The sequence below is a fragment of the Chironomus tepperi genome, unplaced genomic scaffold, assembly GCF_022539635.2.
Source record: "Chironomus tepperi strain 1889 unplaced genomic scaffold, CSIRO-AGI_Ctep_v1 contig_163, whole genome shotgun sequence".
Classification (NCBI taxonomy): Eukaryota; Metazoa; Arthropoda; class Insecta; order Diptera; family Chironomidae; genus Chironomus; species Chironomus tepperi.
Window position 1 is genome coordinate 2,383,235 of NW_027226285.1, and position 26,560 is coordinate 2,409,794.

At 27.6% G+C, this 26,560-nt stretch overlaps 2 protein-coding genes across 7 annotated transcripts in view; one reads left to right on the forward strand and one right to left on the reverse strand.

Moving 5' to 3' along the window:
* LOC139088442 (protein amalgam) overlaps nucleotides 1-26,560 on the forward strand; it is a 122,930-nt gene that overhangs the window by 21,157 nt on the left and 75,213 nt on the right. The window lies entirely within an intron of this gene.
* Nucleotides 8,850-16,696, reverse strand: LOC139088410 (carbohydrate sulfotransferase 11). 2 transcript variants are annotated; one of them, XM_070637626.1, is made up of 5 exons: nucleotides 16,506-16,696; nucleotides 12,287-13,176; nucleotides 11,878-11,981; nucleotides 11,571-11,724; nucleotides 8,850-10,633 (listed from the first exon to the last, which is right to left on the reverse strand). In XM_070637626.1, the coding sequence occupies exons 2-5, from the start codon at nucleotides 12,554-12,556 to the stop codon at nucleotides 10,187-10,189; spliced, it is 975 nt and encodes a 324-aa protein (XP_070493727.1). In that variant the 5' UTR covers nucleotides 12,557-13,176; nucleotides 16,506-16,696; the 3' UTR covers nucleotides 8,850-10,186. The 2 variants fall into 2 exon arrangements, with proteins under 2 accessions (XP_070493727.1, XP_070493728.1); XM_070637627.1 differs by lacking the exon at nucleotides 16,506-16,696 and adding an exon at nucleotides 14,191-14,256.

The window sequence follows — 26,560 nt, forward strand, 5'->3', positions numbered from 1 at the left end:
TGCTTCTTTCTTTTTGCTGCTATTCTTTCTCCTCTTTTGCGGATGAGAAAATGACATTTTTATTACATTGTGGATTAGACGATGACATGCGATTATACATCCATTTCGCTTATGCTTTTTTCTCATCATTTTATTATTTTGCTCTTTTTATCCCGAATGTGGTACTTCTCCGCATACATTTTTTTAAATACATACAATGAGCAGTTATATCAACAACAGTTTAAGCAGCAGCAGCTACTAATATCTATTCAGATTCTCATACCACCATTTTTCCTGTATGCTTCACTATAAACCGATTATGGTTAGTATTTTTGTGCACAAAAAATCTATATCTCATAGATTCACAACATAAAAGGATGAAAAAAATGAAAATCAATCAAAATCCAATTAAAATGTGAAATGGTCAAGCATCGATTTATCAACTTTTATGAGTGATTCATGTCACATGGGATAGCATATGTCAATTTTTCTTTCATTTTTCATTTCTTTTTACTGTTATTAAATTTAAGTATTTTTAGAGGAGAACTGTGGTTTCAAAAACGCTTTTAATAAATACCTATAATTAATTGAAGGAGGTTCTGTGGTCTGTTGAAGCTTATTTCAAGACTATGAACATATGGGATGACTTTTATTGAAAAAATGTGATTGGTTTCAAAATGTGCTATAAAAGGATGAGAGACTTATTGAGTAGGATCTTATAAATTATTTTGTTTCTAAAAGTCTGTGATTCTTTACTATTAGTATCATTCAGTCAGACATCATCCTATTCTCGTACAAAAGAATGAGATTTGACGTAGAAATAAAAATGTTTTTAGATTCAATTGCTATCGATTAGATGCCGTTTATTGAAGTCTCTCATACGTTTTCTGCTCCACCCTACTCGACCATTCAATCTTGCTTCGATTGCGTCAATTTCCTTTTGAATAGAAATATGCGAGAATGTGCGACCAAAAAAACAATGTCTAAACTACCGTAGAGAATGAGTGAAAGAAATGTTCCATTATTGGACATTGACATATGCAATATTCATTTGGTGATATCACACGAATTGAGTGCACACATCAGGTCAATGATCGGTCATTTATACAATCATTCGTATAATTTTCATTTCTGCAGATTGGCAAAAGAAAAGATCTTTTGCAATCTTCTTTTATGCTTTATTTTGAATCTATAATAACTGTATTTTATAATGTTTCGTGAGTTCATAGCATGTGCTTCGAATCTTCTTGTTACTTTCTTACTTACACTGAATATTTTCTTTCATTTTACAAAGCTGTTCAAGTTTTTCAACTTCGTACTACTATTTGAACTATCAGTTTATGCATGTAGTTCATCTGCATATTGGAATAAAAAGTATCTTATTAAATTTCCCTTGTTGCTTCTCATCCTCTTAATTTCTATATCTTAACAGCACATTGAAAGAATTTCGTACCCCATGTCTGTTAATATTTGCACATAATTGATGATGTTTCAACTGTAATATGAATTGAAAAAGTGAGAACTGGATTGATTTAAATGCTTTTTGAAAAGATGATTCAAGGATCACAATAAATATTCCAAAACTTGCTTTAAATTATATAAAATATTCACAAATACTGAGAAATCCATAAATTTTAAATAAATTGAAAGCATTTATTAAATAAATTATTCATGCATAAGTAGTAATATCAACTGTGAAAATATGAAAAATAAAAATCGATTTATATAACGATAGCTGTCAACATTAATTCTAATTGGCAATCAATTTATCAATTCAGATATTTGCTTTCAAAGGGTGAAGATTCGAGATGGTTCATTTGAATATGGTATTGATAATGTTATATCAAAAAGGTTTATTGTGACCACATAAGCAAGTATGCATATGAACCAGAAGTGAATGTTGTATGTCGCATTCTGATAGTGTAGGAAAGAGTAATTTCATCAAAATGCTTTTTCATTCATCAATGAATAAATTTTGAAATAAAAAGGGATGCACTTTAAAGAAATATTGCAGTATTTGACATATTTTATGTATTTGATTAAATAACTTTTGTCAGATATTTGATATAAAAACTAAGTAATGCGCTTTGAACACTCGTATAAAAGAGGCTCAACCTATCTAATATTTTCATGATTCACAAATGTCATCGAACATATCATAGATAAATCTAATTGCGGCGACACTATAATATTGTATGTATACATGGTCAGACATCAGCAGCCATGCTCGTTGATGTCATTTTCTAATTCAATTTTAACCTCGTCTTCCTACGAATGTGCTTTATTTGAAGTCAACGGAGTGAAAAGTTTTTTTTTTTCATTAAAATCCACAATTTCAATTTCCCTTCCTTTTAATTCAATGTTGCTGTATTCATTATACTTCATTCACTGTTTTGAAACAATTTTTTTTTTGTTTCATATCCGTATGGAAAACAGCACGGAATATTTATTCATAAGAGTCAGTCAGTAAAGTATTGAAAAGATATTTTATTGATTTGAAATTGAACATGATAGATGACGTGCTGTGTTGAATTATTAAAAGACAATTTTTGGTTTGTTTATCAACATGTCTGATTTTTCCTCAACTGCACATTAACGATGACAGTACATTTAAAATACATAATACATGGTCTTATGACCAGCACCGTATTATTTTTTCTTAGTGGTTCATTTTACAAATTGATTGCAGAATGTCAGCAAATGAATGAAACTAGAAGGCTGATTGGTCTGCTAAGTAGATCAGTTTGACGAGCATTTAATCTGTTTTCAGATTCTTCTTTCCTTTTCTCTTTCAAAAAAATCAATTAACAAAAACATACATTAGATTTTGAGTAAATTTTCTATGAATTTTGAGATTTTTGATAATGACTAATTAATTTATTAAATATCAAAACAAGTTAAAGCCTATATTATCTCAGAATACCATGAATAAATTCAATTATAGACGAAAAATTTTAAATGTTATCAACCAAAATGTGAGCAAAGCTTAAGCAGAGTTTAAATGCTATATATATAACATACACTCGTAAGCATATATTTACCTCTTGTTGAATATCATTATCAGATACGTGATAAAATCACATTATATAATACGTATACTAAAATTGAGCACTTGAGTTTGTATAACATAAAGAATATATGAAAGTATATGGAAACGAAAGAGGATATATTTTCTCTTCTTAACTAATAAAATTTACCTGAACCATAATGACTTCTTATTTTTTTCTTCGTTTTAAGAATATGAATATTACGGCTTAGTTTGATACATGAAAAGCACCATCATCATCATCATCATTGTGTTCATAGAAATAATTTGTTAGAGACTTACGTTGGTTATGAAAAGGAAGTACACCATAATAAGTTGAATCAACAAATGATTGCGGGAATATTAAGAAACCTTTATCTTTTAATATTGCTTTGGTTTAATAAGAACAAGGAAACAACGTATGAAAATGAATTTCTGCATGCTTTTTCATGAAACAATTTTGCCAGAAAACGCTATAAATATATCGACTGTAGAAAAATGAACAGTTCATTTCTTTTGCTCTACTTCTAATATTTTATTGATTTGGACAACTTTAAAATGATTTATAAAGCAATTTTGAATTTTTTTTACAATAAAGTATTTATTGAGAAGATGTTGAAGTTCTTATATTATGAGTATTATTTGCAGTATATTCGAACAATCAAAAGCTTTATTGCAATTTATCTGTAGCGTTTATTTCCTCGTTCTTTGAAATATCAACATTGAATAAACATACAAGTGAATGGATAGATACGAAGCAGAAAATTGAAAAGAATACATACCGTAATAGATAGAGAGTGAGAAGAAAATGAACATTCATTGCTCCATCTAGTCTTTTCACATCGTCACTCTGTGTCTGTATATTTGGTTTTAATTAAGAAGGTTAATCCACTTAAATAGCATCTATATTGTTAGAATAGTTCATTTTCGTTAGTTCACCCTATGTATTCTTCATTGGATTTTCTTTATTGAACTCTCAATTTTCGGTTCATTTGCACCTCGCTCCTTTAACATTTAATTCATTTTGATTCTCCTAGAAAATTTATTTTTAAATTCTCATGTGGACAATGAACATGCTCATATAAAACTATAACGTGCTCATGAATTTCTATGGGTACAAAGTTCTTACATACAGAATCCGACAAAAAAACTTATTAATGAAAACATGAAAATGTTTCACGTATTACGGATTACACTTTTATTCCCTGATGAGAGGACAAGTAATAAGCCATTTCATAAAAGCGGAGTAAAGAAATGGCCCCTCTCCGTTCCAAAAGCAGTTTACTCGTTCAGAAAGAAAATATTAAAGAAGAAAAAAATTAATTCTCAACGCAACAGATATTAAACTTTTTTCTCTCTTCTTCTTCTTTGCTGCTCTGTTACTATATTATGTGTAACTTCTTGCTTTTAATTTCCTGCATAATATAATTTTCACCGAAAATTATTTATCCTACGTATCTTGTAACAACTGCATAGAAAGCGGAAGGTAAGATTTGTAAAAACTGGTGAAAACGACAAAGATTATGATAGGGTGGATAGAGAAGATGGAAAGAGGAACAAAAGTTTTCAGTTATTATTACTACTATATCATACAGGAACTAGTGGTGGAAGGAAAATACTTGAAAACATTTTTTTATCGACATAGTTGATGTTATATAAATTTTGCAACTAAATTTAGTTTCATGAATAAATTGATTAACCCCAAAAGGAAGAGATGTTATTCAAGAAAGTAATATACAGATTGTGTACAGATGAGGTTTCTGCAATTTGAGAAACTTTGTTTCACTATTGATTATCAAATAATTGTGGTTTGATCTAATTTCGGTACATTCATGTATTCTGCAATATTACATTTAGTTTATAAATAATTAAGACATATATCATGAATGTAACTACATATATTTAAGTGATTAAAAGTGTTTGTTATGCAAATCAAATATTTTTATTAATATAATAATTTCTACGATATTTGACAAATAATTTAGGAATGGTGTATACTGTGATATAGTACTATGAAAAATTCTGATGAACTGGAAGGTTTTATTTAATTTAATTCATAAACCTCGCTATTATTCAATTTCATTTCATGTAGTATTCAAAAATAAAATTATTATCAAAATTATAAAATGAAAATAAAGGAGCTTTTATTCTCTCTGCAAACCAAAACGTGATAAAATAAATGTACATGTACACCTATTATGTATACACATATAGTACACAAAAACAGAACACAAGAGATATTAAATTGCACGTTGAATCACAGAATTAATTTATTTATTCATACATCCCTCCATTTTTGTTCAATATGAATAAAAACCACTGAATAGTTACAAAAATTGGTATCATCATAATAATAAAATTGAGAGCAAATAAAATATGAATTATTTCATCTCATGTGTGTGAAAATATCGCTGTGTAAATTTGCACTGAATAAATATTTAGCTTAAATAAATTCATAAAGAGAGAAAGGTTGCGACTATAGTTCTGCATATTTTTCATTCATTTACTTTTCATAATACTCCTTTTCAATCTTATTTTCAGAAGTCAAATTTGTCACTTCTTTATAAATTATCTACATTAAAATTATTGTTGATGTCCTTTAATAATATAATAAACATGTGTTATCACTTTGTGTGAGAAAAAATTACGAGAGAAAAAATATGTTTCATGTCGCTGTATACCTTATTGTTGCCATGCTGGTAAAATTTACTGGCATGGAAAATGAAATTTCTTGCTTTCAGTGCCCTTTATACTTTTTACATCATTTTTCATTCTTTGCTTCTCCGGAAGAAAAACTTTAACTTCTTCCTTTGCTAATGATCATTTAAGTCTATTCGTCAAGCATGGAAAATAAATTATTCGATATCGACTGGATGACTAGTAAGAAACAAACTTACTCATTCATTTAATCTAGTTTGGTTGTTGTTGATGATGCTGCAATATGTATATAAAGTCAAGCAGAATAGGAAGAAGAAATGATGGAACTGATTTGAGGCAAAAATATGGAAAAAGAAGATAGTAAATAAGGATGAAGATTGCATTAACTGATGCGGAAAAATTTCTACTTCATTTGTGATTTTTTCCTTTTACAAATCATGAATTATTTTCACACTATGTGATGTTTACTTGGAATATTTAAACAGCTTTTTATGTATATTCACGATTAGGAATCATTAAAGTTTTGTCGAATGACAACTCACAAAGTTTCCATCTAATTTGATTGTTTTTATTAGCTATTTCATTTTATAATTTCCAATCTCTATTCCATTTATTTCTCATTTAAATGTGAAAGCTAACTACTTTGAGCGTGAACAAAATACAACACATCCAATAAAAATGAAGAAGCTTGCAGATAATAAAAAAGTGGCGAATAAGCACAAATCCGGTAATAAATAAATAAAGGGAATAAAGCGAGCTTTGATGTGAACAATAAAGATGCACATATGTATTTCTATTCACGTTTATATGGATATATGTGTCCTGTCCGGTGAATGAAACAGAGGGAAAAACTTTAGATCAGCAATACAAAAGAAAGCAAAAACAGGGATAGATTTAATTGGATGAAAATTCACATCAGTTTTCTGTTCGGACTCTGTATGCATTTTTTAGTTCCTTCCGTTGCTGATTTCTTTTTTTTCGTATGAATGTAGAATTGAATGCACATGACAGTGCTCACTCTAAGCAACTTTTCTCTCAACTTGTCAGATCTTTTGCATGCATACATGGCAATGTTAAATTGGCATGACTTAGTATTCTTCACAGACTTTATTTCGGTAAAAAAATCTTTATTTATTAATAAAATTGTACCGAATATGCTAAAATTAAGTCATCTTTTTATGTCCTAAAAATGTGCACAGAATACATTATTTTCCTGTCCAAATTTTCTTTTTTAATTATTGTAATAATGATTCATTAGGATAAACGAGACAAAACAACGAAAATATTGGCTCATAAAAATTTATCATTAAATCAGTTTTGATTAATTTCAGTTTTATTTTCATGTCAGGTGGGAAATATAACTAGAAGATATAAACTGAAATTAATATAAAAGACAAAAAGTACAACAATGTCGAATGAAAAAGTAGTAAAATTTTTATGAAGCTTGTTTGACAAGCTGTTATTATAAATGAGGTGAAATAAAGGTAAAAATTTTCGGAAAGTTAATCAAGCTGTTGTCGTTTTGCTTTAGAAAGAATTAAATATGGATGAGCAGAGTGATTAAAAATTGTGATTGTAATTAGTACTTACGAAAAAATGGTAATTAAAAGTTAAGAGATTGAATTTTTAGACACGTTTCAACAGAACTTTTAAAAATGAAAAATTTAATTGTCAACTGTTGAATAGGAGCATAAGTGAGAATTTATTTTTGTCCATTAAATATAAGGTAAAAGGTACGAAAAAGTAAACGAACACCAACTCATCAATGTCTTATTCATTCAATTTTTTTTTTATAAAATTATACTAAAACTTTCAACCATCATTTGCAATACTCACCTGTCAGATTATAATTAGATTTAATACCAAGCATGAAAATAAATAAAGCAGGCAAAAATAAGCAGAAAGGAAAGAGATACAATTCGCAATAGCTCAATCAATAATGAAACTCTATTCTCTATGGTGCAATAAAAACTCAATTCAAAGCATGTCTGTAGTGCTTTTCGCTCAATACCCAATGGTGCTTAAACTTGATAATGAGTTTGCCTTACTTTGAAAATTTTCTCTCTCATTTAGTATTGTAGCTACTACTACTTTTTAATGTGAAATTTTTCATTTATGTTGAAAAATGAGATTTTATTTTTTCTAACAAACAGAAGTTTGTACAGAGAGTAGAAATTTTTGGCTTTACTTTTTATCGAATTTGACTCTTGTTGACTAGATGATTCTATGTAATGAAAGAATCAGTACATCAGATTATTTTGTTTAAAAGTTTCATTCGGATCTGATTTTTCTTTGTATAGAAAACTTTTCTGCAAAAGTTTCTGGTGGCTTTGGTAAGGTCTTAACTTAAATGACCATCGATTTATAAAATTATATAATTTATATTTTACTTTTTACGAATCCAATTGGCGAACATTTTCCATCTTCTTTTTACTCATTAATTTATGGCTATAATTTTTTATTTCTGCACATAAATATAAATTTTATTGCCACGATATTTTTACCTTCTTTCCTCTCGTATTCAACTTCCAACAATCACATATGTTGATCCTTGTGTGTATACATATGTGGATTCACATATTGATTGGGAAATAATCGCAGGTAATTTAAACATTGTCAAGTGCCTTATTTTAATATACGCGTACATTGTTGAATGTGCAAAAGATAGAGATAGAATTAAATAAATTAAGGTGATTGCTGGTATAGCTTGTGATAAATAGAGTATTTTTGTGGATTAAATTTACGTTAATTACGAACGCGTAATTTGCAGTGAAAACATTTAAACGTGTTTATCAGGAGACGCGGTTTTTCACAATGCTAGCATACAAATAATAAAATAAAGTCGAAAACAACATTAAAAAATTTTGACTATAGAAATTTTATCGCTTGAAAACAAGTGCTAATAAAATTGTCAAATTTTTGCTGAATTATTATGTGATTTATTATATATTAAAAAACTTTTCAAAATTTCATCAATAATTAATTTTTCATTTCTTTTTTTTATTTGCAGGTACGAATCTTATATCCATGACGTTGATTTAACATTTCAGTCTAAAACAAATAAGTATTTAAAAAATTGATTGTTATTTGAAGCTTTAAATGTATTTACTCACATTTATAATATTAAACCCTTAATTATATTGCATAACAAAATTAAGTGAAAACAGAAAAACCAAAACAAAACAAATTCAGATATAAAAATAACAAATTTTATTCATTTAATCGCTTAATGCAATTAATTTAACTGAAATTCCATACATTCATACAATTATCCAAATTATCGTAGTTATTCTATTGTGCAATAATATTAAACCCCAAAAAATAACATTCATGCGAATTATCGCCATACAATTTAACATTAATTAAGACATTATATATTTATCTATTAAGTAATTAAACATCACAGTTGTTTTTACTTCTTTTTACTTTTGTTCATATTATTTTATTCCATGTCTGTATCAGATCCATGCGTATAGCTCAAAATAGAATAGGGATGTATATCGAAAATCTGATTGTTTTATATGAGTTTGTCTGTCTCCTGGTAATATATTAACTTTACTTTCGTGAACATATCTCAAAAACAATAGAAATCGCGAATGAATGTAAAGGTATTCAAAATAATTTTTAGTTATCTAATGGTAGGATCGCATGTACCATATCATGTGACATACAATGAACATTAATAATCATAAAAATTTCTATAATTAGAGCTTCTAGCAATAGAACATAATAATTATAATTTTATTAGACAACAGAGAGTGGTGAGAGAAAGTAAACTCATATGTATAAAATGAACAGCAACTGAATGAGGGCTGGTGAACCCTCTATTTATAATGGTTGATTATTTTCTTTTTTATTTTGAGATATTAATTAATCAATATACACCTGACATTTTCCTTTTTTGTCTACTCTAACCCTTATACTCATTTACAACCTAAGGCTAAAAGGGAATATTTTATATGAACGTATGGGCGGAATTTTTATTGAAAGCAATTTAAAAACATATTTTTGTCGATAATAAATAAAGTTCGTGTTATTGGAGAAAGGGGAGATGCTTTTAACTTTATCCATCTATAACGTACGTTCATAAATATTCTTCTAGTTTTATGGTAAATTTTCTTTGATATTTAAGAGAAAAATATTTCATTCCTGTATACATTATGAATATTAATTAAATATACTTATGTCTAGGAACAATTTTCTTTTATGGAAAATTTTTAATGGATTTTATTTTCTAGTCTCTAAGGATATTTTTTAAATTTTTCAAAGAGATTTTTAGTACTGAAAATTTATCTAAAAGTTTTGAATAGCACCAATAAGGTTCGAGTTATTTATTATTTCTTATATACTGTATAATTATTTCAAGGTGCCCAGTTTATTCTAAATTCTAATATTGAGTGAGAAAGTTTTTTTTATTCCAAAATCAAATTTTTGTGCGTGTCGACTTACTTTAATACAACCTAATAAGGAACTAAAAATACTTTTGTGCATATTTGTTACTTAAAATCAATTATTTAGAAGTCATCACCCAAGCTCAAATCCTAATATGTCATCGAGATTGTAATCAAAGAGTTTAAAGTCACTTTCGTATAATTTATAAAGATTCCTTATTAATCCTAAAGGTAATTGATCAATATAATGCTGCAACTTTTCACTAGTTCCTGAAGTTCTTGTAACCTTTGGGAATGTGACATTATCTGCACCAATCATGTGTAGAGCTAGTGCTGAATCGTCATTTATCGTCTCATATTTGCCAATTACATTGTACTTAATTAAGCATGGATGACACAATCGTGCGATGGATTCCCAATGCTCATTAAACGATGATTGATTGGATTGATAATTCATACTCAATTCTGGCGTTAATAAATAACGTACGAACTCATCAAATGTGACATCGTGACCATTCATTAATGAATCACGGGATGCATGTGGACGAAAGTTCTTGATTATCAATCTACCAATACGTGTCTGTTGATATTATTGATGTTGATGATGTTCATGTGTATTATATTAATTTAATACATATATGTAAGTTTATTTATTTATTTATTCGGTCGATGGGATGATAGAAATTAGTTGGTCCAATATGGTCAAAGATATCGGAATTGTTTTCGACATCATCAGCAACAATGAAGCAGGGACATGAAGAGGAAAAAAGAGAACAAAAGAAAGACAAAGAAGAAAAGTGAAATTTAATTAAATCTATATGAACACACATACATCTTTTGAATATTTTATATGTTATAAGGCTCCCATTGTGCCTTGGTTATTTTTATTTAGATGTAATTTTAAATGTCATTATAAGAGGAAAAGAAGTCATTTAATAAATTTTCCTTCATTTCATAGTTTCTCATATCTGAGCATTCAAGCTGAGTAAAAAACACAAGCTAAATGAATGAAACTTGTTCATAATATAAAATAAATACTCCTCCCAAAACTCTTTTTGAATTTAAAAACTCTGAAAACATTAATTAAAAATTAAAAACTTTTTCCTTTTATTTGATCATTTCGTATTCATCCCTACTAGAAAAGTCTACGATATTACATTTCCATTTTTGTTTAGAAATACATATAAAACAAAAAATAAGAAAAGAACATCTCACTAAATGGAAAGAAAGAGCAAAAATTCCTTCGAAAACAATAAATTAATGAACGAAGGATTACGAAATGGACAGAATACTAACGAACCGAAAAAATGCCTCATTGTATTAATATTATGAGCACAAAGATTGTAAATGAATGAAAATGAATTTCTCTAAGATTCAATTTTCATGTCATGAGAAAACGATCAGAAGGAGCAAAAGGAAAAGGAAATAAGGGAAAAAGAAAAATGGTAAGAATATAAAAATGTGACACAACTGAAAGCTAAATATAGAATAAAAAATATTATAAATATATTCATTACCTGGAAATATCGGGCACTCTCTAAATTCCCTTCAAACTTATTCCTATAAGCAGATAACAGTCGTTCAAACGGATGCCTTACTATAATAAATCTTGTATAATCTGATAGAACTTGCTCTTTCTCTTCGCTTGATAATGAACTAAATTTATCAAACCTTTTCAGCATTCATTCATAGGTATAGTATTTTAGTTCATGTTGGTTGATACAGTTGAGAAATCATTGAGGTCGAATAGAAAAGGATGTAAAATTAATTTTATATTTTTCTATAATTCAAAAATATATGAGATTATTGAAACTTAATACTTACATTCCTGGTTTGTGTGCCAGAGTTGCAGGTATACGCAACGGATCAGTTTCATTTGATTTTTCTGTTATAATCATAAGGACTCGCTTCCAATTCGTACATGCCACCTAAATTACAGATTTATCGACATTTTCAAACATATTTAAATCATTATAATCATTAGCTTTTATATTTAGGATGCATGGTATGGCATTCAAATAATAATTAAGTCAAAACTGATTTTAATTGCATTTTGATTCGCATTAAATGAATTTGTCAAAATCAACTGCATTCCAGAATGAAACCATTTCAGTTAGATTATAATGATGCTAATATGGCAGTTGCTTTGACATTATTGTGGATTGAAATGAAATTGATGGTTGAACAATTAAAGAAAAATAGATGTAATTTCGATTGAAATTGAGAGACTTACCTTAGGAACGTAACAGTATAGAAATTTATGGTTTCTGTCAATCAACAAATGCTCCATATCTACTTCACTCATTTCATGAATTGATTTTGGATAGCTTTCTTCATAGTTGTTGTCTATATAGTGGTATTTTTCGCATTTTTGTTGCAATAGTTCTTGACGCTGTATGTTATTAGATTGTATTAATCTATATTCAAAATTTCTGGCATTTGATGCCGTTAAAAGAAGAAGTACGTTGATAAGAATTATTCGTGTTATCGCATCACACGACATTTTCTCTGCCAAATTTAAGTCTTTTCGTTACTTTTATATTAAAAAAATTCTCTGAGACATAAAGAATTATGAGATTATTTCTCTATGCTATTATTATTCCATTTGTTATAGTTTCGTTTAATTTTGGCTTCGTATACTCAATTCTTGAATATTTTACTGGGACCAAATATTATTACAAATATTTCACATTGTGTATATGAGTTTTGTTTGAGTAAGTTTTGCTTAGCTTTACTAATTAAAGCTTGTTTGCGAAAATCATTATTGTCTTTTTCCTTAATTTACCCTGTAACTTCGTTATTTATTATGAGCATTTACTTGATGCGATAAAATATTATTTCATTTGACGTAAATTAATTAAGCACAGCTCTCATATTTTCATGAAGTTCATTAAAATAAGCACAAAATACACTTGCTACTGAATATGTTTTTGAGAAAAAAATTCGGTCTACTATGATAATTTTCTTAATGCGCTCACGATGAAAAAAGTTAATCCTTAGCTTTATGTGATACTGTTTATCCTTTGCAAGTGTTCTTTATGTATTAATGTTTTCAAAATGTAGGAGATTATAAATAGTTCTTGTAATGCACTCCTCTAGAATTTAGCTACTGATGATTTGGACCTGGAAAACAAATTTAAAAACTTTATTAAGGAATATTCAGCTTTTTCAATTTTTCTATTAAATCTAACAAACAGTAAAGAAAGCAGAATGCTGTTTTGCATATTTTTAAGAGATAAATATTGTAGAAAATAAAATAATAATTGAAATTTATAAGTTTCTGTACCTTGTGTAAAGCAGATTAAAACATTGTATAACAAACAGACAAAGATTATTATGTAATATTTATGATTACACATGTCACTCGACACAGTATGAGTAATCTTCAAGAGTAAAAAAGAGATATGATATAAGAACAATAATGAACATGCATTCATTTCAAATCATAAAGTAAGTGCAGTTGAAGAGCGCATTAGCTTCTCTTTTCTGTTCAAACATGCAAGTGGTAGATTAAGTCTCGTTAATAACTACGCTTATTATTTCTCATCCACTTCTACTTTCTGAACTTATAGAATTCTTTTTACTTCATAGCACAAAATTATTGACGAGACTTGGCTATGCTCATACCATGCTTTTTAATTCATATAATAATTAAGGGACGCTTCAAGATACAATCTATAAATGAATGCTGATGATATCTTCAATTAAAATTTCCAATGATGACTAGATTGTTGCTGTGATAAAGATCTAGGAATATGCAATAAACTTCTTAATTACTTTTTCATTTAGAATGAAAACTTTTTCAAGTAATTTCCCATTAAATTGTAATTTTCAATTTCCATTTTCGAAGAACTTGTCATATTATCGTGTGACAATTAAACTTGAATGTAAGGGAATTTATGTATCAGAATGTAATATTTACACTGCAATTAACTTTCATATAAGGTATGTAATCAGCATCACTAAAATCTTTCTCTCTCCTTTATTTCCTTCCCATTAGCAAGTCTGCAGAAATATCTGCTTTTTCACATATGCTTTCGTGCGCAGGAAAGATAGATACAGAACTATACGAGCGAGAGAAACTTCAATCATTTTTATGATTCTGAAATGTCGACAATAATAAAATTGTGTAATTACATTGTGTACGAATGTAATACGAAGAATAATTCAAACTCATGCTTGAAGATGCTGATGATGTTGATAATAATGTAACGCTAATGGAATAAAAAAGCATAAAATTAGCAAAGTATATATGTGGTGAATTAAGCGTCTCTATTATTGTGATCTTTTTTTAAATTTTAAGATACCTAATTGATTTTATTTAAAGAACATAAACGTGTATTTGGAAATCCAGTCAGAGAAACACAAATATCGCAAATTCTTGGAGGGAACACATACAAATTTAAATAAATGTTTTTGACTTTTTGAATTTCGGTATAGGTATTTCAATTTCTTCTTATTTTATGAATTTTTTATTAACAACAAAAAAATTCCCATGAACAATAACAAATATTAACACCGAATCTAATGTCAAGGTTAGATAATTACATGACCCAGAAACGAAAGCTTTTTATCATGTAACGTGTATGATTCATATTTTTTTAGAGATAATATTTACTATTCAATGCATGTGTGTTTCGTCACTGACATTCAATACTGTACAATCATCAATTCCATTTGATTTACAAAGTTATCTTATCATGTATTCTTAATTCCGACAGTTAATGGTTGGAATTTGAAGTTATGACGCAATCAATTCTCACAGATTTTATTAATCAATGGGGAACCTAAATATATTTTTTGTTAAAGATCTATTCTTAATATCCATAGATATATTTAATTTATTAAGGATTGTACCTTGAATTTGTGAATATTAAAGTTTATCACTAATGGCCAATAACTTGATGAAACGGAATGAACGATCAAAATGAATCATTATGCTGATTTTTCCTCGAAAATGCGGTAAAAAGAATGGCATGAATTATTAATATCAAAAAGTCAGTATTATTTTCGATTCTTTAGTGATTCATTCTTTATTATACACTACGGTTTTTGAGCATTCATGAACTCGATTGAGTATTATCGATTAAAATTTATAATTTAAATTTTTTATTCAAATAAATTTTTTAAGATTATATTATTCAGTTTAAAAAGGGAAATTGTTAACTTACGAACACAATATGTCAATTAAAGAATCAAATGTATTAAAATTGAGCAAATATATTTAATTTAAAATCAGCTATCGACAGTTTTTATTTTGCCAATAGCTTTTCAATTCAATTGACTCAATATTTGAATCAAATTAAAATTCATATCAAAATTAGCAGGGGAAGTTAAATTAATTCAATTTATCGCTAAATTGACATCGATTGTTAATATTTCATGAGCTTTTGTTACGAACGAATTCGTTTATTGTTTCAATAATAATATTGTATATTTACTTAGAATTTTAACATTCCCATATAGAAATGTAGTGTAAAAAAATAATTTCTGAATTATAATCATGATGAAAGGTTAGTCAATCAATTGAAATATACAACTAATCACTCCATAGTCTAGCTAAACTGTTGTCAAACAGCATCCAAATGCGGTTTTAAAAAAAAATAAACTTTACTTTGCTGTCTCAATAAAAAAAATCATGATTTATTGATATTTTACTAATTATTTTAGTATTGACATTTATCAGATCTACCGAGAAATTTTGATTTAACCTTTTGACATTCTTCGATGTCTTTTTATATTTTCGACCGTATGTTTTAGTTTTAAGTCCGATCTTACAGAAAAAGTATTACAATCACTTTCTACTGAGATTATCACTGTCTAATTATATGCAATGAAATACACATTAAGTGTGATTTCGAGGTCATTCGTGAGTATAGTACTTTATTTTAGTGAGATTCAAATACTTTTTTGTTTATTGATTTCCTATAGACTAAATGTGGTATTTTCTGACTTATGTAAACAATCGTGATAATTGTTTTATGAAACTAGTGTTAAAGAATTATCCGATATCATTTGTCTACTCAAATCTTTAATAATTTGCTTTGTTTCCATGAAATGGATCTTTTTAAAAATTTAATTTCTCGTTAGATTCTTAACTCTAAAAAAATTTTTTTAAACAACGTGTTGTATAATGTTAGTGCAAATACGTGTAACTACTCATTAATTCCTCTACATTTTTAACATTCGCAAATGATGAAACTAAAAATCATGAACAGACATAAACAAAAAATGAAACGTACGATAATTACGTCAGTGTTATTAGTGATTTATACGCACATCATAAGCTTTATATTCGTTATAAGAGCAAAGGTAATGTTGCTGAATTTCAGTATGAAATCAGAAAATATAAAATATTCGGTTTTGGTAGACACACAGGTACTTCACCGTGTTCTATTTTCTTTCTTTCTTTACTGTTTTTCTCAACTTTCATAGATGAAATTTGAACCTACAGATATTTGTTTTAATAAATGAAATACGAAGATTCTTTGAATTCAGGATGAAATTAACTTATTAATTTGATTCACTAAGATATAAATTATTTAATTTTGTTAACTTAATTTTTTTAAAATTAAGATTTCTTATTTTAATTAACGTTTCACAAAAATAATAAAGACTAACAAAAACTGAAATTCACTTGCTCAATGACTGATTCCAACTGAGAAATGTGAGAAGTGAGACATGAAAAGAAGAAATAGAAGAAGAATCATCACTGGAAGCGAAAATAAATTTACTACGGTTTTTCTCATTTGTATGCGTACAATGTGTTCAGTCTTGCATATGTGTGTGCTTTGCTTAACCCATTAACTTACTCGCGTGCTGAGTAAAAGAGACTTACGGAGAGTTATTTTTTTTTAAAGTTAAACATGGAATTTAATGTCTTATGAGAATTTGTTTCGGATTCGAGAAAAAGAAAGAAATGTAAAAATGAGAGGAAAAATGTGTGAAAGTACTTGCAATCATGTTTAGAGAATATTTATTTTAAACCAAGTTAATTCAGCGAATGATTAGAAATATTTTTTACTCAAATTAAAGTGAATGGATTTGAGGTATTAAAAATTAAAGCAGAGTAGATTAGGTTGCTCGTATCTAATTTATATGGTATTATATATTTTTTGCTGTTGAAATTTGAAACGTATAATGGATAAAAAGGAATGGATTTATGATGAGAAATTGAAACATGTTTTTGCTGTACTCATGTGCTCCGAAAGAAATTTATGTTGTACTTATTTTTAATACTCATTTGAAAAATAATCTGTATTTGATCTAAATACACATGTGAGGCTTTAAAACTCAAGCTTTAAACTCTTTGCAAATCTGTAAAAAGTGTTGAATCTTGCTCTTGAATTATCGTAAGACTCTGGTTGCAAAACAATATTCCCAAATGATATTTTAAAAAAATTAAATTACTATCGGTGTTTATGTATTTAAAACAATGAATTCATACAAATTTTCTGAGAACAATATGGAGCGCACATGTTGATTCTTTCATTACTAAAATTTTACTTCAATTATTTTTTTTAGCGATTCTCTTCATCATTTCGTTTTCCTTTTTGCATAAGTTGACTATGCTTCTCACTTCTCTTTTTTTCTTCTTGTTTAGTTTGCTCATTTTGTACTCATTTTATTGGAACATGTTCTTTTATTACGGACACTGAAGAAAGATTTATAAAAAATTATTCTTTGTGTCTTCTTTTTCTTAGATTTGGAATTAAAGTAAAAATGATATACAATTTTCGACAAATATATTCCAAAAGCATCATTAACATTTTTATCTTCTTCTTTTCGATTGCTGTCTGTACGCTTGTTTAAAAATATCTTCAATTGATGTTCACAATTGTTGGTTTAGTCAAATCATGAATTTACGTCACTGCTTAAGTCATTCTATTGTTCATGTAGAAAATAAAACTCAACAATTTTTAATGAGATAAAAAGAAGTGATGAAAATATTATTTAGGAAAGGAAGTAGGAAGGAATGAGAAAATACAGAAGCGACTTTATGAGAAAACTTTTTTTTTCGTTTCCTCATTTTTATGTTGAAAATTAAAACTCAAAAGTTCTACATAATTTTTACTGATAAAAATGAAATGAGTTGAAAATAGGTAGACATAAAGTTTTGCATCCAAAATTTTTAGTTATTGTTATAAATTTACATTTAGAAATAATTCAACTTAATTGTGTGTCCTTTTATTTTTGTCGTTATTGCTAATATGATTGTGAAAGTGATTATAACCTTAATGTCATTATAGTACCTTTTAAAATTAAAAAGGCATCATATCGTTTGCGATAAAAATTGTTAACGGTAGCAAAAAGTAAGGGGATTTGTAACACAAAAATTATTTTGGTGAAATTCCAAGCATTTTTTTAAATACCAGGTTTTTATACCTGCGTTGCTTGTCACACCGATTTTTATTTCATCCATCCTTCTTGAAGGAAAGAGAAAAAGAAGAAGAGAAAAAGTTATAATATTATAATTTCTTGCCGCTTAATTTTTTTTTTTTTTTGCATTCTTGAAAAGTATTCCAAAATTTAATGAAGTTGAAAAAAAATAAGATTTTTTCAAAATTTCATATGAAGAAATATTTAAGAGAAAAATATTTAGCTCGTGGGAAGTTCCTTTTTAGCATAATCTAATCCACAAATTGATTTTCTGCTCATAAGAATGGAAAGCCCTCGAGCATTTCATCGCCTTAATAGCGAATAAATTAATTTTAATCTATTCATACTGTCTTCTCACATATTTTATCACATTCATTCACGTAGTCTTTTCAAGTATATTTTCATCCCATGCATGAATTTCATGAATCAACTTTTTTTTTCCTTTTTCGGTGCCATTTATTAATCATGATAGATTGCTGCAACACACAGCATACACCCCATCATAATTCTTTCATTTTTTTTATTTTAAAATACAAATTCTTAAATAAAATCTCTTCTTGCAACATTCATCGTCAGCAAAATAAAAATAAATATGATGTCGCTTCTAAGAAGCTAAATGAAATCATTGGCAAACAAAAGCAGAAAGGAAAGTACTTACGGTCGGAAGTACACGAGAAAGGCGAAGAAGAAATTTATTATTATTATTTTGACTGAAATTCGTTTTCAATTCTTTCGAATGAAAATGGAAGAAGCAGACGAGATTCTGCAAGCAAAGATATGACATCGCACATTGGTGAGATTATATTGTCGTATGTTGTTTGTATTTAGAAGAAAAAATATTAATATGAAAAATTCGAATCCTTTTTAAAAAGCGCAGTTCGTTAGTGAATTTATTTTAGATGAGATAATACTCTTCATTAATATATTTCATTTCGTTTGAAAATTAATATTACGAATAAAATATAAGTAAAATTTAATTATTTATAAATTCCAGCATACGAGATAGAATATAGCAAGACAAACTGACAAAAAATGGTAACTTCATGTGTGACAATAAAAAAATTGCATACAACGATATAAAAATGATGATGATACAAAAATGTATTCGAATGAATGCTTCTTGGCTGCCGATGTTTTTTATATGACTAAGAATCCTAAAAGAACTGACAAAAATACCAGCTGCGAATATAACCGAAAAGCGCTTTAGCATAAATGCTGAGTCTTTATATTATTATACATAAATGACAAATATTCTGGGCGTTATATTTATTTTCATTTCCTTTGCTTCCGCTTTTCTCTCTTTTTCTCAACTGGGTGCGGTATTTATGAGAATTAATTTAATAATATGTATTTAAAAATTATACTTTTTTATATGCCTGTATATTGTTGCTGATATTTTATTATAAATTACATTTACACGCACACAAGTTGAATAGCTTAATTTCTTCTTAACATAACTTTATTATTTTTAATTTTTGCTGAGTAAATATATAAATTGAGAGGATTGAAATGGCATCCGAATGTAGCAGAAAATATCTGTTTTATTAAAAACAAATCATTCCTTTCGATATCATAACGATAAAATCTTCTAATAATAGACATGTAAGTGAAAAATGCAATTTGACTAGCTTTTTAAAAACGAATTTTCACGACTTGTAAAGCAGAAAATATAAATTAACATGTCACCAAAATGAGTTATCATGCAACTTATTTGTTGTTAAACTGTGCTAAACTGAGAACTTCTTATTACATCTTACCCACTTGCTTATGTTCAGCATTCAATGCAATACATTGATATGTGACTCGAAATTGACGATAACATGAGCGAACATTTATCGAAATTGCTCAATCAATTGACAAAAAGAAGATTAAGTAAAAGAAAGAATAACAAGAAACATGGTAAGATGATGTTATAAGATATGATTTCGATCGCAAACATTGATGTCTCAAATTTCTGTACACATTTATATAGCAAATAGCTTGAATTTGTCTTATTGTGTTCTTTTTCTATAAAATGTTCTATTCATGTGGACGTGTCTACAAATTCTCAATTTATAGGATGACTTACTAAATTCAAAAGAGTCCTTTTTTGTGAACAATTTTTGATTTCGTTAGATCAAACCAAAATAAAATATTAAAAAAGGAATTAAAAATTAAGTTTGAAAAAAGTATTTTTGATTATAAACCAACACAAAATAACCTTAAAAAAAACTTTAACCTTTTATTTTGCCTTTTTTTAATGTCCTCAATATAATTTGTAAAATGAGAGTGAATTGAACTTGATTATGCTTTAGTTCAAAATTTCTAACTTTATTTTTTGTAAGTGTGGGCTTTTTTTTTTGTAAAAGATAAAGTATATGCCTGAAGATTGAATTAGGTTTTTTCCTCCTACATCATTATAAAATGAAATTTTTTCTACAATTTTTTAAGTATTTTCAATGCAGAGATGTTTACTGAAACTTTATTACAAACATTCATCTATAAATCAATATTTTAAGGAGGGATCACAAAATTGATTTCTTTACATTTTGGGGTGCTATAAAACCAAATGATAGATCATTTTTCTAACAAATTTGAGATAAGTGGCCAATTTGTAGTCAATATTGACAAAGGTTTTACTGCAATCAAATTACGACTCCTTGCATCAACTCAATCGCAATCCGTTGATTGATGTATATTATATGACATCCACATTCTTCAAATTGAATGTTGAAACATTCATGACTTTTTTACGTGAAGTAAATGAAAATGTAAATGCATTTAAGTAGTATTAATGTTTTAATTATTTATCTGCACTTAATGTATATTCACGATAGCTCCATCAACATAATTATTCACAACATTCTGGTCAGTTGATGAATGGTTACTGTTGATTAATAGTCCACAAATTAATTTCGATTTTACCTGCATTATTTAAACGAAAAATGGAAACAAAAAACTTTTTTAAGCTGTTTCAATTTGAAAAATAATTTGAACAATTTGCAATGTGTGAGAATACAAATTGGTTTTTTGGTCACCAGTCAATTCATTATGGTAATAAATTATTTGGTTATGATGTAAATTGAGTCATTGAAACTCATTTTGGTGATAGCGATGAAATGTTTTGATGTTGATCTTCATTAGTTGTTGTATATTATGCTTTTAATAAAATAAGTGTGTGCTTTTTAAATCAACAGTTTATACATTCAAAATATTTCAGTTTAATCGAAATTTATTTTTAATCGTTCAACATTTTACATTCAATAACCTTCAATGATCCACAAAAAAAGTCTGATTTGCCTGAGTTTAAGAATAAAACAAACATGAAATAAGAATAAATTTAGTTTGCAAAATTATAGATCACATTCAAATTTAATTTATTCTTCATCAGCTTGGTGATTGAGTTTTGCAGAAATTCCAAAATAAAAGATATATTCAACAATACTTAGAAGAGGATAAAAGCTTTCAATGATAATAAAATTAAAAGCTGTTCGAATCTCACCTATCTATCAAATTTTATTTGATATTTATGTATTCTATACATTTAGCTATTATTTAAATGAATAAAATTCACATAACGCATCAGACTCATCAATAATTACACGTCAGGCACCTCAATTTAGTCCTTTAAAAAGCCATTTGCTTCTTGCCATGTAAATCAAATTACCATTGAAAAGCCATTTTTGTTATTCCATTAACCTTATTCACTCCATTATCTTTTTTTCTTTCTCAACATTTTTCTTTCCCTTTCTATTTTCATTTCTCTTGAATATGTTTTTATTGAATAACTACCGATATACGTATATGGTGGCAAAAGGGGATATGAAAATATTGAGGAAAGTTTATTTTTTATTTTCCTTCCTAACTTTGGCAGTTTGCTTGCCATACACAAAAATGGCAATAAAAATAAAAGTGAAATTATTCACACAACAGATTTGTGCCGTGCTTAACTCATAGAGGCTATTGTTGTCAAATACATTTATTTTATCTCTCTAGAAAAGTGCTAGATACATATATAGATATATTAGAAGCTATCCAATATAGGCCATATGTAAATTTGATTGACATTTTATGTCTTTTAACTGAATGTTATGTAAGTAAACAAGACTTCGCCATCGCTTATAAATTTGGTCACATGCTTGATAAAAATTCCTACACCAGATGTAAACTTTTATGTATGGTAGAATATGTAATAAGCAGCTGATAATCTCTAGATATCTATATATAAATCACATCCTTCCGTTTCATATTTTCTGGTAAAAGTTTAGTGAAACTTTTTATGCTTCTAGCCTGCTTACCACCATTAAAAAAAGGCAAACAAAACTTTCTTCGGTAGTTTCTCTGATTTTTGCTACTTTTCTGTATCTTTTTGCTTTAATTCTGAATATATCACAGAAATAGATTGACATAAAAAATTATGCGACATATTATATGAAAAGTTTTTACTTTCTTTTTGCTCATGTTGGGGTATAAATTCTCATAATCATACATATGATAATGTCCATATGTGTATGACTTACAACAACTTGTATACAACAATTTCAAAGCTTAAAAATTCATATGAGCTATCTGTAATTTTCAATATGTCAAAAAAAGTTTGTAAATTATGAACTGAATAACATAATGTGCAAAAAACAAATATGAACAAATTCTATCTTCCTGAAAGGTCAAAGAATTTGACAAATTTATGTGAGGATTTGCTTATCTTATTTTCCTTTCCTTTACATTGTCATCTAAAATAATTTTTCAGTTCTCTTTTTCCAAAAAGCTTCAAGTATCAGTGCGAGATAAAATGTCAACAAAGGCAAGCCATTTGATTAGGCAGATTGAATGTTGTGGCAAAAGAGAAGGAAAAAAATAAAGTACATAAATGTCGTATATCGGATCAAATATTTAAAATTGACATATTCAATATAAGCAAAATTGAAAGGATTGTATACAAAAAACGTGAAGACGAGAAATTGAGGACACACGTCAAAATATAGAAAAGGGACAAAAATACCAAAATAATTGTAAGCATGTAGTAAATAAAATAACTATGACGCATTTTTCAATTACAAGCGAAAATATCCTCTAACTTGTAAGATTCCTTCATTCTGATTACTTTTGCACTTTCTCACTAAAAAAAATGCAAACAATGTTCAGTGGCAGTCAATTTTACCTCTTGCTTGACTCCTTAAATGAGATACGTTTATATAGACATAGCATGGATGAATATTTGAGGATAAAGAAAATTGGTGAAAAATTCTTGCGTCAAAAGCCAAACGACATTGTGCCCTGTCTATCTCTTTTTCTTTTTAAATACATACATATATATTTGTGTATAAGCATGGCTTCAAGAATATCAAATAAAGGAAATTAATTTGATTTTTGTTTATATTTATTTAGAGACGCTTTAGTGCCTCGACATTTTTTAGCTTCTTCTTCTCCATTCTTATTTTCTCTTATTCATCATCACATTTTTCTACTTATTGACTGATTCTTTGCCATGACTACATATTTATATACTGTATGTTTTTCTCAATTTCCCACAAGATTGAGTTAGAATGATGACTCAGTATGGGTAAAATTGAGATAGGATGGAGATAGATAGGTGAGTAGAATGGATGAAAGGTATGAAATGAAATTGTGTGAATATTGTTGACTGTAAGTGTATATTACTCACATATAGTAAGCTGGTATCAGAAGGAAATTTGATACCTGTACAAATAAAAGTGTTTTTATTAAAAACTTTCCTTCTTCTTATCCTTCATCTCATTCCTTTTCATTTCTATTTTCATTTTCTGTTGAATGTTTATTTATTTGCAAAAGGAATAAGGCGATGAAAATGAAGGTAATTTAGGTCAAAAAGTTATCTCTACATGATGATAGGCCCTAGCATCTTCCAAGATCTCCCTCTACATGTGGTTTTCTTAAGAGTCGCACTTGTGGTAATTGAAAAATTTCCTTCTTTTTCTTATCTGTCCATTTGCTTAACATTTTATTTTCAATACATTCTATTTACTCCATCTTTTCTGTTGAAGATGTAAATTATCTTTTCGGGTTTGTTTGATTTGTTGTTATTTGGTTCTCATCTAAAAGATTTCCATTCCAAAAAGATTATTTTTTAATTTTATTGAAAAAAATTAATTATCCATAAAACCAATAGAAAACTATTAGGTATAATTTCTAATTTGACACACAATATTTAAACATGCATATAACAAACTTTTAAATTGTATGTATACGATTAGTTTGCATTCGATTCATTCGGATATGAGTTATTTTCCTATACTCATAATTCTTAAAAATATTCTTAAATTATGTTCATTAAATTCATCCTGTTTGTGTAATATTTTTTTTCTCAAAAGAACAGGATTTTTTAAGGATAATATCAGTGTCATCAGTGACTGTAAGCTTTACACTCATCATTATGATTGTTGGCATTGAAGACTGGAGGAATTTTCTTTTACAAAAAAATAAAAAGTATAAAGTCAACATGTTAAAAGGAACGAAAGATCATCAAGGAGCATTTTCTAAAGAAAATAATGTAAACAGGAAAGGAAAAGAACGTTCTCTATAAACTTTAGAAGATGACTTTCTTTTACTATACGACCAAGAGTGGAAGGTTCATATGCTTGCTTATGACTTTCAATCTAATCATTGAAAATGAAAGCTTTTAATAAAAACAGCGTTACGTAAAAGTTTAAAAGAAATTTTCTTCTGGTATGTCATTCTCTGTGAATATGTGTGAGATTGTGCGATGAAAAATTATAAACGAAATTTTTTTTCTTCTTCGTCAATTTTCTTTTAAAGAAATTTTAGCTTGAATAAAAATTATATGACATGATGAATACAAGTTAAAACTCATTAAAAAGCGAACAAAAATTAATAGGAAGAAGATAAAAAATATATGAGTGAATGAAAGGATGGATGGAAGGATGTCTCGATGATGATGCTGAAAAGAAGAGTAAAATGTTGAAAAAGCCTTTGTATATTATAGCAGGTTTTTTCTTCGGTTGGATGTATTTGTGTCAAAGTCATATCCACAAGAGGGAACATTTTAATGAGCTCGGACTTGTATAATCAACATTAAGAGTATGATGGTCGTTAGCGACTGCATTATATATCTAGTAATGATGCCACCTTATCTAAATTCTATAGGATTATATTCTGTATTAAACATTTAAAAAAGGATTTTTTTAACATTCGAGATATTTCCCAGTAGACATCTTTATAATATACTTTAAATAAATGAATTTTCTTTTAAGATTTTTTTTTTTAAATTAAACATACATGAAGTTCATTAAAAGAACATTCAACCGCAATATGCAAAAAAATTACTCGCGTTTTTCTTTCTCGAAGGATTCATGTGAATTTTAATTTTCTCATCATTCGTCGACTGATATAGCAACTTTCCTTTCTCGTCAAACCTCATCATAACTAGAGCATGAGAAACGTATAAAAATATTTAATTTAATTAATGAAATGAATGAAAATGAGAAGTTGCGAAGAAGAATAATTTTTTTTAAATAAAATGGAAGGAAGTAAGTTTTTGAGAAAAAGTGAAGAGTAGGAGAAAAAAAATATTAAGCACTTGCGGAAATGAGTTTTCAAAAACTTTGAAAGCTCTTCTAAGTTTCCATTTTAACAAGAACTTAGTTTGATGTGGGTTTACTAAAAATTAAACTTTAAGTTTTCTACAATACACTTAATTTAGGGAAAAAAAATCACTAAAATCGATGATTTTAATTATGATCCAGTAAAGCATTATTGCTTAAATAATTGCTAGTTCGATGTCATATATCTTGAACTAATTCATTTAATTTTAAGTTTATTAAAAGAGTAAGTTTTCTCCTTTTCACCATCAACTAGGAAGAATAAATTTTGAGATGCTCCAAATTAGATATCCAACATAAGTTTTCCTTCATCAAGTTTTTACTGTTGCTCAATCATCTATTTTCTTTTTTGCTACCAACTGGAAATTTTTAATGAAATTATACCTGAAAATGATTTTTGCTTATCTTATCATAAGTTTATGTATATGTAAGTTATGAGCATAAAGTTTATGAAAATTGAAGTATGATGAGTTTTAAAGCGATATATCGATGAAAATGGAAGTTTTTAATTAGTTTTCAAAGTGCTCCTCTTTTTCTTCTTCTTCTTTATC